General features: G+C 38.4%; 1 protein-coding gene across 2 annotated transcripts in view; it reads right to left on the bottom strand.

Moving 5' to 3' along the window:
• Positions 1–16,066, bottom strand: part of HGFAC (HGF activator) — a 42,545-nt gene that overhangs the window by 1,734 nt on the left and 24,745 nt on the right. Inside the window, exons 8-14 of one of the 2 annotated variants that reach the window (XM_074865026.1) lie at positions 12,193–12,367; positions 9,815–9,900; positions 8,644–8,884; positions 5,919–6,058; positions 3,631–3,771; positions 2,433–2,581; positions 1,288–1,417 (exon numbers count right to left, since the gene is read on the bottom strand). In XM_074865026.1, the coding sequence (XP_074721127.1) occupies positions 1,388–1,417; positions 2,433–2,581; positions 3,631–3,771; positions 5,919–6,058; positions 8,644–8,884; positions 9,815–9,900; positions 12,193–12,367 (962 nt within the window). In that variant the 3' untranslated portion in view covers positions 1,288–1,387. Of the gene's footprint in view, positions 1–1,287; positions 1,418–2,432; positions 2,582–3,630; positions 3,772–5,918; positions 6,059–8,643; positions 8,885–9,814; positions 9,901–12,192; positions 12,368–16,066 lie in introns of those variants that run through there. The other variant, XM_074865025.1, reaches the window with a different exon arrangement.

Below are 16,066 nucleotides of genomic sequence, written 5' to 3'. Positions count from 1 at the left end.
GAAAAAAGATCAGTTTGGGGAAGTCCTAAATTAAGAATGTTTGCATGTGAGATTTAAACTAAAAAAAATAATATGGAAGCAGTGGTCTACTGAAGTTTGACTATAAAAAGTGGGTTTAGTCATGCTCACCTCTAATATAATGATGAGGGGTTTTAATTCCACATTGAACAGAAGTATCAAATTTTGTTTAAAAAACTGAAATTCTCTTAGATTTAGACACCTACTAAAGAGCACAGTTGATTTGGGTCACTTTCAATAGGAGTAAGCAAGTCTGAGGCATATGCTATGTTTTAATATGGGCACTGCATGGATGGATTACATAAGGCAGAGAATATTTGGAGAATTTCTCAATGCAGTTTATTGCAACTGTCAGAGATCATGAAAGTTTTCAAAGAAAGGTGTTGCATACATACACACTTTTCCATGTGACTGTGGGATGCTATAATTTTATGTGGCATGTGGTTTTTTTACATCTGTTGAATTTGATGCTACTGAGATTTACCTTGTCATTAAAACCACAAACCAAAAATAAGACCAAAATAATGTTTGGTGACACACTACAGCAAGGATGCATTGGAACCCTTCTACTTATTTAAAAGCTTGCAAGCATTCAGGAGAGGGGCTTTTTAAATTATTACTCTTAGATTTATTTTCTACAGAAATGAAAATGTTAGAAATTAAAAATGTGACTTAGTGAACAGTACTGGTGAAAGGAGCCACCACTCCAGTTATTTAAGACTAAGGAGAAATATATTTTTTCCTACCTAAAAAGAAAATCTCTCAAGAGCAAAGTAGGTAGGAAAATAGTGTTGCCTTTATACTGGGAGATTTCTGTGATAAATGAGGGACATGAAATGAAGTCTTGCATCTGAGGTCAGTTTACTTCTCAGAACCTTGCTTATTTCTCTACAACTCATCTCACTGATTGTAATTTTGGTATCAGTGCTCTGATTTAAAAAAAAAATCCAAGAAAATCTTTAAAAAATAATCAAGCAGAACACATTATCTGCTTGGCATTTCTTGGTCTTGGAATATTTTTATACATAACAGATGGTTTATATTTTAATTTCCTAAGCATACATTAAGAAAATTCAGAGGTCAGCTACATTTGTTGTGACATTAAGAGGTCTACATTATTTCTCCTTAGACCACACTACGAGTCTGCCAACAGGAAAAAAAATTAATTATTGGTTCACTAATAATGATTTCATGCCATGAACACTGTTCTTCAGCAACATCTGTGACTCTAAATCACAATTTCTCAGACTTTGCAACTCTCTCCAGACCTCTTGTCTTTGTGCAGCTCCTCTCTCCTTCCCCCTGCTTTCTTCTTTCTCCTTCTCATTCTGATCAACTCTGTTTTTCCTGGGCAGGGAGCAAGAACCAGCTATAATGCTGCGTCTTGTATTTGTACTTCCTGGGTAAGAGAAGGAAAACTGAGCAAGCAAGGTAGTTTCTAGTTCTCTGGCTAGAACAACGCTTGCAGCCAATAACTACAATCAGTTCTTAGCCCTGGCCTGGAAACCTTGAGCCACCTCTTGCTGCTGCCATCTCACTCTTGACACCTTTCTTTGGACACTTTTATGATCTCTGTAGGGGTTCCAGCACACAGTATACACAATATTCTTTTCTTTATTTTATCTCACTGCCAGCTATTAGCTATATGCTGCCTGCTCCCATATGTATGCTACTAGAGCATAACCTTCCCCCTTCAAAATGAACTGAAGACAAAATCTGAAGGTTTATGTAAGAAGTAATCTGATTCTTCATTTAAAAAATACTCTCATCTATCACTACAGCAATTCTGTATCCTTATTCAGAGCCAAGAAGCAACATAATTCAAAAAGACATGCAAAGTTGTATGAGCATGAGGTCATTCCATGAAGGACTGAAGTCATCAAACAGAGTTCCCAGTTGACTGATATTCTACACCATTAAATCCCATCCACTATAGTAACCTCAGCTCCTTCCTCCACCAAACCTCACCACTGTTCCCCACCTCCTACCCAGGTGTGCTTTTTCCATTCAGGCAAGAGACAGCAGCTCGGGGATTTGGCTCCACGCAGGTACATGCTAGTTGGCCTGCCAGCACATCTCTGCCAGCTGGCCAGCAAACCGTTGCCATCACACTGCAAGCTCAGCCAGGAACTAAAGCAACTCACCCTCCCGTGCATAGCCACTGCCTTTCATGAAGGTAGGAGGAATATAATATCCTGGAGGTTTTTTGCCCTTCTGTAGAACTTAATTGACATTGAACAGGTTAAAAAATGAAGGTGGAAGCAAACAGTGCAGTCACATAAGTTTCTTTTCTTTGGGAACGTTTCTTTTCTTTAGGAACACTGTTATGTCAAAAGTAAGTACTGTAACACTGCAACATTTCTGGCAGTAATATACATTTATATTCTCTGCCTAGAGATGACTCACAACATTACCTGACAAGCATCAGATTTGCTATCGAAGTAGCCAGCACAGAACATATTTTCAGTGATTTCTGTTCCATAAATTTCAGGGCTTCTGCACTTCTCTTCAGGAATAATTGGAATCAGTGTTTCTTGCAGGACAGCTGAATAACCAGATATATCTTTAAAAAATTCCCAGAGAGGAAAGGAAAGTAATTTTTATAGAGCGTGAAGAGCATAACATGGAAACACAATGCACAATATTGTATATAAACACTTAACACTTCTTAGTCATATTCATGTTGTGGATCTCTTTAAAAGATAATAATTTTTCTAGTGATCGGATCACATTCTGCTCCTCCAGTCAGACTCAACCCTTTAAAATAGAAGTATGCCATGTCCAGACATTAATCCACTTTGGGTTCTCTCATTTCCTAGAGACTCAGGAACAATCCCTCATCACTCCTGTCCTCTACTCTTTCCAGGTGTGATATTAAATCATCAATTTATCAAAGGCTCCATTACCTATTTTTGCCTTTAGACTACACATTTAAACCAGGACAACATTTGCTCATACTAAATCTCTTACCAAAATGAAGCAGCCAGCTCCCCCATCCCTCTCACCTATTTACATAGGTCTCTGCTATCTCCACATCAAAGCAGCATGGCCAAGCCTCATAATCCTGAAATTTCTCATCTGAAAGGATGGGATGGATATTTCCACCTTTCTCAAGCTGGATCTGAGCACTTCTTACCCCAAAGTCTATCTGGCCCTCTGCTGTAGATGTTTCCAAAGCTTCTTCCTGATGAAGGTAAAGATCTCCTCCATCACAGACTAGTAAATTGATAGTCTTTGGTTTGCATTCTTTGATATTTACCTTGAGAAACCAGGGGTAGGATTCACTCAACTAAGGTGTCAAGTTGTTGGCACCTATAACTTAACTACTTGCTCCACTCCCAGTCCACAGAGATCTAGCTAGCTCATCCCATCCTAAAATAGACACAAACATTTGGTCAAGGGAACCACACTCTGAATTCCAAGGACTATAAAGGAAGTTCAGGATGACTATTTTAGGTGTAAATGTTGTAAGCATCTAAAGGCAGGTAAAAAGAATCCCACCAGAAGTCCCCTGGAAAATATTTTACCAAACTATCAGTTGTATAACATATACTTGAACATCACGTTTTAATTACCATCAGTTTTTTCTACTGACACCCTCATTTTACTCACTCTCATGCCTGTGGCCCCATCCAGAAATCTGACATTTGAACTGATCAGGGAAAACGGTGTCACTTTCCGGCAAGCAGATAGGCTGAACAAACTGGGATTTGACAGCACAACGTTGGCCATTCTTCTTCAGCTTAATCAAAGCTGCAGAACAGAAAATATAGGAGGAATAAAGTGACTGTTCCCTTTCTTTAATGGGATTGGCAGCAATGGGTCTCAGATACAACTTTAATTATCCCCTAAGCCTCTCTTAATTAAGATATTTCAATCAAAGACAGACAGAGTCATCTCAACAGCACCTGACTTCAGAGCAAATTGAAGGCTGAAACATTCAGCTACTCCCCTTGTGGGAATATTTATATGCTGCACTCACTGAGCAGATTTTGCTTCGCTGCCTTTGTAGAGAAGGGGGAAGATAGAAAATACATATGTCTCCTCCCACCTTAAAGTTAAATAACATATCCACAACTTTCAGATGAAATAAGTGGGATGTGCAAGTGCTCACTGCTTCTGAAAGTCTGGCCACCTGCCTAATTCCAATTTGATTTAAAAAATTAATTACTGCAAGAGCTGGTGTATTTCATGCTCTGTTATCACTGAGTTCAACAGAATTCAAGATCTTGAAAATTAAGGAATAAAAAAATCAGGGTATTTCAAAACCAAGCTTCTGAAAGCTACAAAGAACTACATAACCTACACAACCTTTACTATATCCTCATGGGGCTGAAAACAGTGTAAATACAGAGCTGTGTAGCATTGTGAGCTTGATACTGAAAGAAGATGTCAAAAGTAGCAGAAATGTTGGTTCCTCTGTAGCAAATCCCCTGTGTTTGACTGTAGAGCAACAGAGGGGGCTTTGTGATTGGTGTAACAAGGGCAGGCAGCATGCTGGGTTTGGGTACACTACTCAAAGAGGACAGAGCTGAGGTAACATGGACACACCTATTAACACTTCACATCATGCCTTTTGGAAGCTCCAGGTTTTCTGAGCACAGTTGTGTGGAAAGCAAGAGATCCCACTGGATAGTCTTATTTCTCTGCTGACTACATTTTTTGGCCTTTGTGGAACATGTAAGGAGTATCTCACAGGCTGAGAAGCCCACACAAACCACGCTCTAACACAGCAGCTCAGCAGCTTGCTCTTCCTTGCCTTCCTCCTCTTCCCCACCAACTCTGCCTGTTTCTGAATCCCCCGAACTTCCCAACAAACACTCATGTGGTCGTTTGTTTCCTTTAAAAAAAGTGTTTTCAGCAGGAAATAATTCTTCTGCTGCATCAGTAGAAATCACTGACACGGCAGAATATGCCCCCACAGCTTTTACCCACTAGCTTCTGCCTGCTTGCTTGTTTTTGCAGTTGGGCTCATCTTAGGCACTCCATGTTCAGCTGACCCTAGATTTGGACACTGCACATTGGTGAGGCATGTCAAATCTCAGTGTAATTCCAAAAGTTGGATCTCAAAGTGCCAATGGTGGTTTACACCAGGATATTTCAGAGCAGAGTAATACCCCAAATCCAATTTGCCTCCTGGTACACTCTGACAGAGATTCCACCAACACAGAATCTGAAAGCTTTTTGCTACAGAGTGGAAGATATTCACCATCTGGGAGCAAAAAAGCCCATACATGTCTGACCTAAAGTATCCCCAATGCCAGGCTGTTAAATGGTCTCATAGACAAAGCACTCACACAGCTTGATACTCCAGGGTGACGTGCCAGCTTCCACAAGAACAGATCAGAAAATAAGAAGCGAGTTGCAGTTCCATTGTCATTCTGACTAATATTATAAGGTCAATCAGAAGGGCATTTAACTTTTGACTGATAAGACAGCTGATTTTTAAATCTATCTCAGTGTAAAAAATGATTCTTAGTAACACAGATTTTCAGAGCAGATGGGGCTATTATATTCATCTAGTCAGATCCTCTATACAATACAGACAATAGAATTTTACCAAGTAATTCCTGCATCAAGCCCACAGTTTCTGGTTCAGTTGAAAAAATGCCTAATTCCACAAAGACTTGAAGTGATGATGAATCTGCCATACATCTAGGTAAATTGCTCCAAAGGCTAATTATCATAATTATTTAAAATTTGCAATTTATTTCTCATCTGAATTTGTCTAGCTTTCAGATGCTGTTATAACTCTGGTAGAACTAAGAACCCTCTGCGCTTGAAAACCTCTCCTAATATCTATGATTTTTCCACTATGAAGGCAGTTTTTGACAGATCAACTAAACTTGAAACTAAATTGTGTAAACAGAAAATAAAACTGTAAGAACCAAAATACTCACCAATATCATGTTCAGTAGGGTTAAACACAGAATACTGAGGATGCAAGATGTATTTCTCTATTTCAAATGTTTGTGTTACATCAGTCGTTTTATTAAATATATGCTGACCCAGAACTACTGTAATAGTGGATTTTAGTGGACTGTAATACAAAACAGAGAAAAGCAATTCTGTGATTAGCAGGACAAATGAAACCTAATTTCCAATGGCTGTGCATCCAATGAACTGTTATAACCTCAGCCACCCACCCCCATCACGTCCATTATTTACCCTCTCATAATGCCTCAACCTGTTTCCCAGGCTTCCTACCTGCTGGGGGCTAGGAAAAAGATGACTAATGTTATGGTGAGCCTGACCCCAGGCTCTGTGGGACCTGATTAGCCTAATTAAAGGCTGCTGCTCCTTGACAGAAGGAAAGGGCAAGCACAGGCACTGCTGCCCTACTGCTGTCTGGCTAACAAGCAACTTGAGGGGCTGTAAGCACTTCTTGTTCTAGAAATTTAACTGAGTCAACTTTGACCAGGCTTTGCTAATGAGTACAAAAATTACTGAGGAAGAAATGAGGGACCAAAGGATGAGTCAGTGGTGGATATTTCATTTCTCTGGGAAACCAGACTCTTAGAAATATTACAGGTGTGGGTCAAGATTTTAAAGGTGCTGGCAAACTGACAACTCAGGAACATCTGGGCAGCTTCCACCTAAGAGTTATCACCATTTCTGCTTCGAGATTAGATTGCTCTATGTTAAATCTGTTGTCTAGAATCAAAAGCAACTTGGTGGAGGAAGGTCCCAGCAGCACACTGATCTAATGGGAAAAACCACACTTGGAGGAGAATAGTTTTTGTAATTTACACCATCTTTTTCAGCCATTGTATGTTTACTTTAAAAAGACCACAGGGCTCTCATACCTGGTGTCCTAGGACAGACAACTAATAAGAACCAGTATAACAGTTGGGAAGAAAGAGACATTTGGAAATAATCAGAAACGGCTTGAACAGTAAATTCTCTAGCTTTGAAAGCAATGGAATTCAAATTTCGCTCTTGCTTTAAAACCAATTCAATCTGTATGTGCATAAGTCTACAACAAATATAGTTAGAAAGTGTCTTCAACATCGGAGCACTCATATATTTTGTTATCCAGGGCAGGAGTAGAAAATATCTGCTGTCATGCATCATGAACAGATGAAGAGTGGTCAACATGACTGCAGTTTCTGTAGTTGCATTTCTGTGTATCACCAGTGCCCGTCAGACAGAAAAGCACAGTGGAGTCTCCTCCACTACTGAGCACGAAGCAATGATCAACAGTAATCTACTTAGAGGAAAGAGATTTTAATTGCAGCAAAAAGAGCCAGCAGCTACCCTACAACAGTTACTATGCTTATAATTAACAAAGGAAAGTGCAAAGTTTAATTTTTTGTGACTGGAAAACAAGACAATAAAATATTCTTTGTTCTATATGTAAGGCCAGGATTCTCTCAGTGTTATTGCAGTGATAAACCAATCCCCTTGAAAATCAGTTTTTAAATAGAGTGGAAAGTTTGCTTCTCAGAATAGTATTTAGAATAGATTTTAAAGGCACTGAATGGTCCTACTACGACTTAGAGGTGGCTCATTCAGGAAAAGAAAAAAAAATGTGAGGGGTTATGGAAAACAGAAAAAAAACTAAGTTAGCTGCACAGGTATCTATTGTCGCCTAGCGGAAAACAGTTGAAATTGTGTCTAACAGAGGTGCTAAACATACGGAAGAGTGCGAAGTACAATGCAGCAATTACGGAAAATCTGTATGTACCAAACCACCAGCTGGAAGTGGGTGGAAATGTCCTGAATAGCTGCCAAAGTTAGTAGCTATTTCACAACATTTGAAAAACAAATGCATTGTGGCTTGAGCTCCAAATGCTTCAGTACAGCATTCACAATGGTATTATTAGCTCTACAAGCTATCAGTGTATGTATTCTGGCATAAGGTTTTCTGTTTCTCTTGGCTTCTTTACTATGCAAAGGAACAATGGGTATGAAATGATGTAATATTTTTCCCATCAATGTGATCAAAGTGAAATCAGGGAAAGTGTTCAGCATTTGTAAAAAATGAAATATTTAGAATAAAGTAAGAGCATCCCATAATCAATATTTTCTCCAGTGTCCCACAGCTGGAGGACAAAACAAAAAAAAACCAAACCACCTCTCAAGGAAATCAGCCTCAAAAATTTAACTGTTCAGTTCTTCCCTTTGGCTTTTTGTAAAGCTCAGCTCACCCTAATTGTGTCAACCAGTGGTAATTTATTGTCTCTAATAAATCATTGCTTGGCTGTCTCAGTCTTTTTGAACAAAACACAGAAGTGATCATAGTCATCTCTGTTATATCTCAAAGCAGGCATAAACATTCAAAAAAGTAACTGAGAAGAAGAGAAATACTTATATCCCCCTGCAGATGCCTGCACATGCCAGCTCCCATTCTATGTCCTGCTCCGCTCTACCTTATTCCTTCAGTTGACTCATTTAGCTTCTTTGAGATTCCTTAAGGAACAATATAAGGGCTTGAGAAGATAGGACTCCCAGCTATTTGTTAGCTCATGAACTGCATTCAAATTGCCAGAAACTCATTTTGAAACATTGGTCTTTTATAATCTTATATTCTTTCTTACTTGTTTCAGTTCAGATTTGTTGTGAGTCACAGCTTACAGTGACTATGAGGAGAGGACCTACTGTCATACTAACAGGTGAGTTTACCTGTTAGCAAAGCAGTGTGCTGCTGACACAACCCAGCAGGTCTGAATAAGGCTTCCACCGCAGAAACTCTCTCCAATATATATAGCTGCTGTCCAGGGATGAGATCCAGGCAGAGACGAAGATCCCCCAACAATCCTAGGTCTCACAAAACTCCTTTTTTTGTGTCTTCTCCCACATGGTCTTCTGGTAACTGCAAAACTATCTACATTGTCTGGAACTGGTGGCCTCCTTTCCCTCCTTGCTGAGATATAAAGGGATATGGCATCAGACTATAAATCCTTGTGATTTCTAAAGACTGGAACTTTTATAGGAGTCTTTAAAAGAAAGGTTTGTTAAATTATCATTAAACATTCACATACAACTGCATCTCATTCAGTTCCTCAGCAGACTTGCAAGACTGAAAGCTATGCCTATTCCCAACACTTGCTTCACATGCACTAGTGTAAATTAAATGTACCTGTGAACATTCCCAGACACTGTTTCATTTACCAGTACAAATATAACCTTCACTACTGGAGGAGACACAACAGAATGCATGCTGTATCACATCTTCAGTTTTGGATTCTGGACTGAGCTTTGCTGTTGCAATAGCAAGGACCAGGACACTTGTGTTAATATCATCTATCAAATGCATTAGAACCATAAAAGGGAAATAAAAGGACCACTTTATAAACTGACTTTTCAGATTACATCTCTGTTCCAAAGGTCAGCTTCAACATTAACAACAGTTAAATATTAATTTAGGGGAAGGTTTTGCAATTCAATATAATGTCTCATACATCTTCAGGATCCCGTCCCCTTTCTGCTCACAGAGGCCCATTCACTTCTCTGGGCCTGTAATTCCCTGAGTGATGACAACTTGAACAAAAGCATCAATCATTTCTGACATCTTGCATGTTCTAGCAGAAAATTTGGTGATATTGGGATGATTGTGACTGAAAGCAGTAGTGTGACACCGCTGTTGTTATTTCAGGACGAAAATCACAGATTGTATCACAACTCCAAAAAATGCAAAAGGAGCCTGTTGTCATTTGATTTACTGCAAACAGTAAAATATTCAACACTCCTGGGAACAGTAGAACATTCAAAATTATACAGTGAAAGCTTGTTCTAGTATCAATAAATCTTTCTTCATTCATTCATAACATGAATTTTGAGAGCCTTTACATACCACAAGATGGAATGTCACAATACTCCCAAGACAAACTGTTGTCCTTCATGATGTAACACCATGGCTTCTCATCATCATCTGGATTTCTAATTAATTCAGGGGGAGAGTGAATTACAAGCATTAACCACAGTGTTGTTCCAAGCTTCCCAGAGGTTTTCTGCTTTTTTCACACAGAGGACTGACTGACAGGACTCTCAGGTTTCGAGTCATCTGACCAAGCACTGAAGCACCCGCTAACCCCTAAATGGGTGAGCAGCCTTTTGGTACAATTCTTCACGCTTAAAGCTAATCAAGTCTAGGGTTCTCTAGGACCTGAAATACAGACACATGACTAAACACCTGTAAAATTTGCCTAGAAGTATTTGGATGCATGAGCATGTTCACATGGTTTAAATACAGCCCACACTGAAGTGCTTTAACAGATAACAGTTCAGCTATATTCAGGACTAAGTCCCATGGGAGAGATTCCTATTTTAGATTATTTTTTTAAGCAAGGAAATTCCAACACAGGTAGATTCATAGAAAATTTGTAACAAGAATAGCTAGCAAAAGCAAATTTGAGAAGCTCAGGTTCACATTCCCTGGAGAGTCTGAGGAAATTAAAGACTACCTGAAGAAAATACTGTATTCCTCAAAAGGAGGGGTGTGGGGGATGGGGAGGAATACCAGAAAGTTTAGCCCTTTGTTACCTTGGTGTTAAACAGGTTTTTGTTTGATTCCATTCAGGTTTCTCCATGGTACAGCCTAAATGTCTTTATCAATGCCTTATAAGTAGCAAGAAATTTGCCTAGTTTACTCCTCCAAGAATATAGGGAAACTTTGAAGACCCAGAAAGATCTTCAGTAGGCCAAGAAAAATAGACAAGGTAATTCAGGGCTCCAGATAAACAGTCATTATAATTTCAGTTGGATTTATCAGAAGCACTATCTATTATTGTATGGTTCTTCGGTATTTTTTTCTTTTTAATCTGACTGCTCTTCAGAAAAAGATTAAAGCACTTTCAAATTCTCAGAACTGAAGAAGCAACACAGGTTGAGTCATCTTCCGCCAACAGTGTTTCTAAATTAGACTATTTGAAGAAGATATCTGCAGGATTATATGGTGTAGCAGAGATATCCCCAGAAATTGTAACAAGCTGACAAAAAAGTGAAATGCTTTTTTCTCAGCTCTACAGAACATGAACACATCAGCTCCTACACCATTTTGTTCTTTGCATTTCAAATCTGTAAGTGAATATTGTGCTTAAATGATGCGAACTGAAGGGATCAAGTTCTATCAAAGCATAGAACACATGCCCAATAAATTGCCATACTGTGCTGGGACACCATAAATCTCATACTTTAGTGCTTGAATCAGGACCAAGCCTTGGAATGCAGGCCAATCTGGGTTAAGGGATGGTATAGGAACTGCTTATTATTAGTTTGTGTTAGATAGAGAAGAAGAGCTATTTGAACATGCATGCATGCTTTTTATCATCAAACACATTAGGAAGTGCAGTACATTCTGATTTTCCTGAAATACTAGTGTAACTTCCAGGAAAAACAAACAAACAAACAAAAACCCAAAACCCAAAACCTAGACATCAACCAGTAATTTATGGAGAATCATCTGAAGTTTGCTGTTTCTAGCATTTTCTCATCTGCAGGATTCTCTCTAATTGGAAACATTTCCTTTATTTGTGGATACCCATTGAACTCATGAAGACTTCAGAGACAGAGGAAACATAAAGAGACTGGGGAGAAAGCACAAACCTATATACCAGAGGCTATTTTCATTATAGCTGAACAGAAAACTTCAGCATAAATGTAGTTTATTGGTATGTGGTTCAATCAAAATTGAAACACTGTGAAATCTTATTTGGCAATAGTTTTGTTTTGGAAGAAATACAGGAAAGAAATCTGACATCCCATTTCAACATTACTGAAATATAGTGCTTTGATTTTTCATTTTCAAGTAACTTTTCACTTTTGAAAGTATTTTCATTTATGTCACATATTTCACAATTTAAGAATTAGAAATAAAAAGTTAACCATTTCAATTTGGCTACTGCAATTCTTTCTCCTTTTGGATAGTCATTTATGAACAATTTCAAAAGTTTTGCACTATGGTCTCATTTGAAAAAAAAATCCCAGAAAAAAATGGACCTGGAATTCCCAACATTATTTAGTGCTTGAGCTTCTCTTAGCAGACCCAGCAATTGATTAGCCTATCTACAGGATCGTGTCTTCTGTACACTCATATCCTTCCCATCAGACTAAGTCAGTCTAGCTTTTCCGAGACAGGGATAACACCTGCTTTGAGATTGCTGGCTCTTCTCCCTTCCACAATACATCCATCTCTTGATTTACAAATACAGGGCAATTGAGACCTTTTCTCACCTGCAGTAAGAGAAGGGCCCCAAGCCAAGCTGTACTGCTTTCTCAATGCTGTCAACATGAAGCTCTTGGTAAAGCAAGTCAGAATCCCAAGGCAAGCAGCTGTGTCCAGAAATGGTCGTCTTTGCTGTACCTCTGTACTCTGTGCCATTGCCAACATAGCACCGATGGCTAGGAACTGTCAAAACGTAAGACACTGGTCAAGAATTGATGCTAATTACACGTCAAATACTTGCTTCACAGCTGAGGTCCCAAGTAAGAGCCAGCAGGCCCAATTCTGTATAGGGCTTTTCACCTTTCACAGGAATCAAATGAGGATTTATTTTTTTTTAATAAAAAAAGAACTTTTTTAATAAAAAGAACTTTTTATTAAAAAAAAAAAAGCAGTTAAAACTTTTGTTTAAAATTAGTAGTGAGTTAGCTTCATTTTACACATGCACAAATAACTATTCAACAGGCGGTACGGAAGAAAATTAGACCCAAAATTTGTACGGAGTATGGAATATTTTAGTCAGCAATCTGCAGCAAAGTCAGCAATATGGCTGGGATTCCTCCTGTCTAATTTTAGACACAGCTGAGCTCATCACTGGAGACTCCCTTTTTAGTCAATTAAGAGAAACAGGCATTTCTAGTGCCAAACTGATCTAGCCTGTTTGTGGTGACTTTTTTAAGATGAGATGAATCTTGCCATACACTTGACTACATTGACTGAGGCTCCATTGACAATAAAGGGAGCTTGAGTCAACCAGCTCAGATAGTGATATCTGTGTTGTAAAGTAGTGAAAACAATCCTGCCCTGTCAGCAAGTGCTTAAAAGGCCTGATTTTGGAAATTACTTCTTTTTATGGCCTCATACATAACCCATATATATACACACTATACCCATATATATTTTATATATATGTAGCTTCATATTGCAAATACATCACTTTTGCAAAAATTTAACTAACACATTGAGTTTTCTTATTCAAAACCCATTTCTTTGTCACCTGCATGTGGGTTATTTCTTCAGATAGGTCTGACACATACATATTCTATGACCTGTATACTCAGCTGCCAAGATCTATCAACAGGACATACCAGCATTATGGCTGAAAAACATATGGGATGCGTTTGTATACAAATAGCTACACTGAGCAGAAAGTCTACACCTCAAAACACAGCTCAGAGTATCCCAAAGGAAACACAAAACCATCTAATGTACAAAGAGGATTAATTGTGACCGAGCCTCAGAAGGTTTCTTATCCCAGCCATGTCAATGTGACTTACCCTTGACATCTGCAAGACTGGTGGAATCGTCTTCTGAACTTATAAACATACTTAAATATATATAACATCATGATATTGCCCAACTGTTGAAAAACACACTGTGAGGATGATCTATCACACCGCACAGTGTGGACAGCTATTGCCAAAGATCTGTTTATTTTGACAGAATAAGGTGACACATGAACTGGGGCATATACCCAGCACTGAAATAGTGAACCACAGCACTGAACTGCTGATGTCAATTATCCTTCCAAGTCATCAGTGTAGCAACAGACCTCAAAACCACAAGCAAGCATATGGCATAAATTTGGGAGCTGGAGGTCAAGAAGTTTGGTGCAAGAACTTCAGTGTAGGTTAGCATACAAATACTTCACAAAATTCACTTTCTAGCTTGGCCTGGCAGACACTTCTGAGATGATGAGACAACATTTTCTCCCACCCGCACCCTGAATCAAATTCCCTTTATTTCAATAACTATGAATATAACATTAAATCACACTCACTCATATTTTAACAATCTAAGAGCACACAGAAAATAATTTGTCTATCATTTGTATTGCTAGCAATAGTAACCATTTCTTGGCAACCCTGTCATTTATTTTCTGGGCAAGTTGCAAGTTATGCTGCTTTGTTTGCCTGAAACAGTGTCATGAAAATACCACCATCATGCTGTATGCTAAATTCTTTCATTTATCCAGGGAAGTGCCAGGTGCTATTTTTAGTTGTACTGTATTTATTACATTCAGAAATGATTTAGAGTTGACTAATTTTATGAGGATGAAACAAGAGATTCTGTTTCAGTGTGGAACCAGGGCCATATTCTGCAATACCAATGGTTTGAACATCTTGCAGATGGTGTTTACAAGTTGTGTTCATCCTTGTCAGGCTTAAAATCCAATGTATATCTGTTTCATCAGGTCTGTCAGTCATTGTTAAAGCTGCCAGAAGATTATAACTGGAAGAATCTGGCCCCTTTCGAAATCATCTCTCATGTTCTCCTCCTGTAACTAAAAAGTTTAGATTACATATTGTACTTGTTGAGAGGAACAGTAATATCTCTCAGAGAGTTTTTGCTTCTTTTTTGTTCTATAAGGACTATTTTGGGTACAGGAGTAAAGTGACAATCTCATACCTTGTGGAGGAGCATCTAGGTTAACACAGTTGTTTCATTAGTAGCTTTCCATCGGTCTATTCTCCACTCCAGCAAGCTTTATTTGGCTGGCTTGCACCACAGTACCCACAGCTCATTAAAGGCACTTCATTAAGGATCTAGGGCCATTAAGAAGTATATGCAAAACCTAATACATTTTATCACCTATAATTCAGAACAAACGGTTTTCAAAAAAAACTCTGCAACTATTGCAGTTGTATAGATTTTTTGCTTCTAATACTGTTTTTTGAATTGTTACAGCATTGAAAAAATCTTTTTCCCTCTTTGTCAGAAATGGTGTGTAGGTGGTCTGCTTTCAGCAGTTCTTAATGGATTGCTCTGACTGGGAATTGTTCGTTCTCAATTCTTTATAGCTTCTGCAACTTCTCATAAATCTGAAGTATATATATTTTCTTGTGTTGGAGAAAGTAATGGAGGACATAATATTTTTCTTGTTCATTCACTTCCCTGCAGTACTGTCAATCACTATGTTAAGAGTAGAAATGGCCTAAACTTTCACATGATGCAAATGCAGATTCAAGTTACTCTGTACGAGCCCTATGCCACTATCACCACTGTTCGCTTCTCTTCAGAAAAAGAAAATCATTAAAATTTAAAACTAGAAATCATTTCCTGTTATGTTTTGGTTTTAAAATCCAAAAGGTTTAAATAGCTCACATAAAACATTCTAGTTGTGTTAGGATGGAATATTTTATCAGCATGTCACACCAATTCTTTACCTTTTAATTTTTCAGTAAAAAGCAGTTGCAGGTCTTAAAATTAAAAGCAACCTGAAATAGGAGTTATCCAACCAGTTCTAACTGCTAGCTTCCTGGAAACATTTCACAAGACTTTTTGTCACCAGATCTTGTTTCAGGTTTGATATTTTTATGAGTTTCTTTTGGAAATCTTTCTGTAGAAAAACACTGTATCTTTTAGATTTTCTTCTCCCCAAACATCTCATCAGCAATTTTTCTAATGTTTTTGAGCTTTGACTGTATTTTCCTTCCAGATACGCATGAGCTGTTTCATTCTGTTAATAAAAACACACTTTTCCCCTGATGGTCCTGATCCTGGGATAGTAACCCTTTCATTCAGTAATGCTCTATTTTATCCCTGACCAACGTGTAATGCTTTTATTAAATACAATGTTAGATGAATTTCTTTTTTTGTATTGCTCTATATTAGCTGATGGCAGGAGGAGACGGGGGGGAAGAGGAGAAGGACATAATTTCCCTCTCTGCTTACAATTGCCTTTACAAGAGGTCTTCTGCAGTGTCTTAATTATCAATCATCCTGATGGAAGTGTTCTTTAGAAAATCATAAACTAAAGCAAAATTTTGATGGAATTAGGAGAATATCCTCCACCCAGATCTTTCCTGGAGCACATGTCCACTCCCATTGCAATGCCTCGGGAAGCTCCAGAGCCAAAGGTTTGAGTGGTTGCCCTATGTCCCT

The sequence above is a fragment of the Strix uralensis genome, chromosome 4 (genome assembly GCF_047716275.1).
Source record: "Strix uralensis isolate ZFMK-TIS-50842 chromosome 4, bStrUra1, whole genome shotgun sequence".
Classification (NCBI taxonomy): domain Eukaryota; kingdom Metazoa; phylum Chordata; class Aves; order Strigiformes; family Strigidae; genus Strix; species Strix uralensis.
This window is presented reverse-complemented; position numbering and strand designations above follow the sequence as displayed.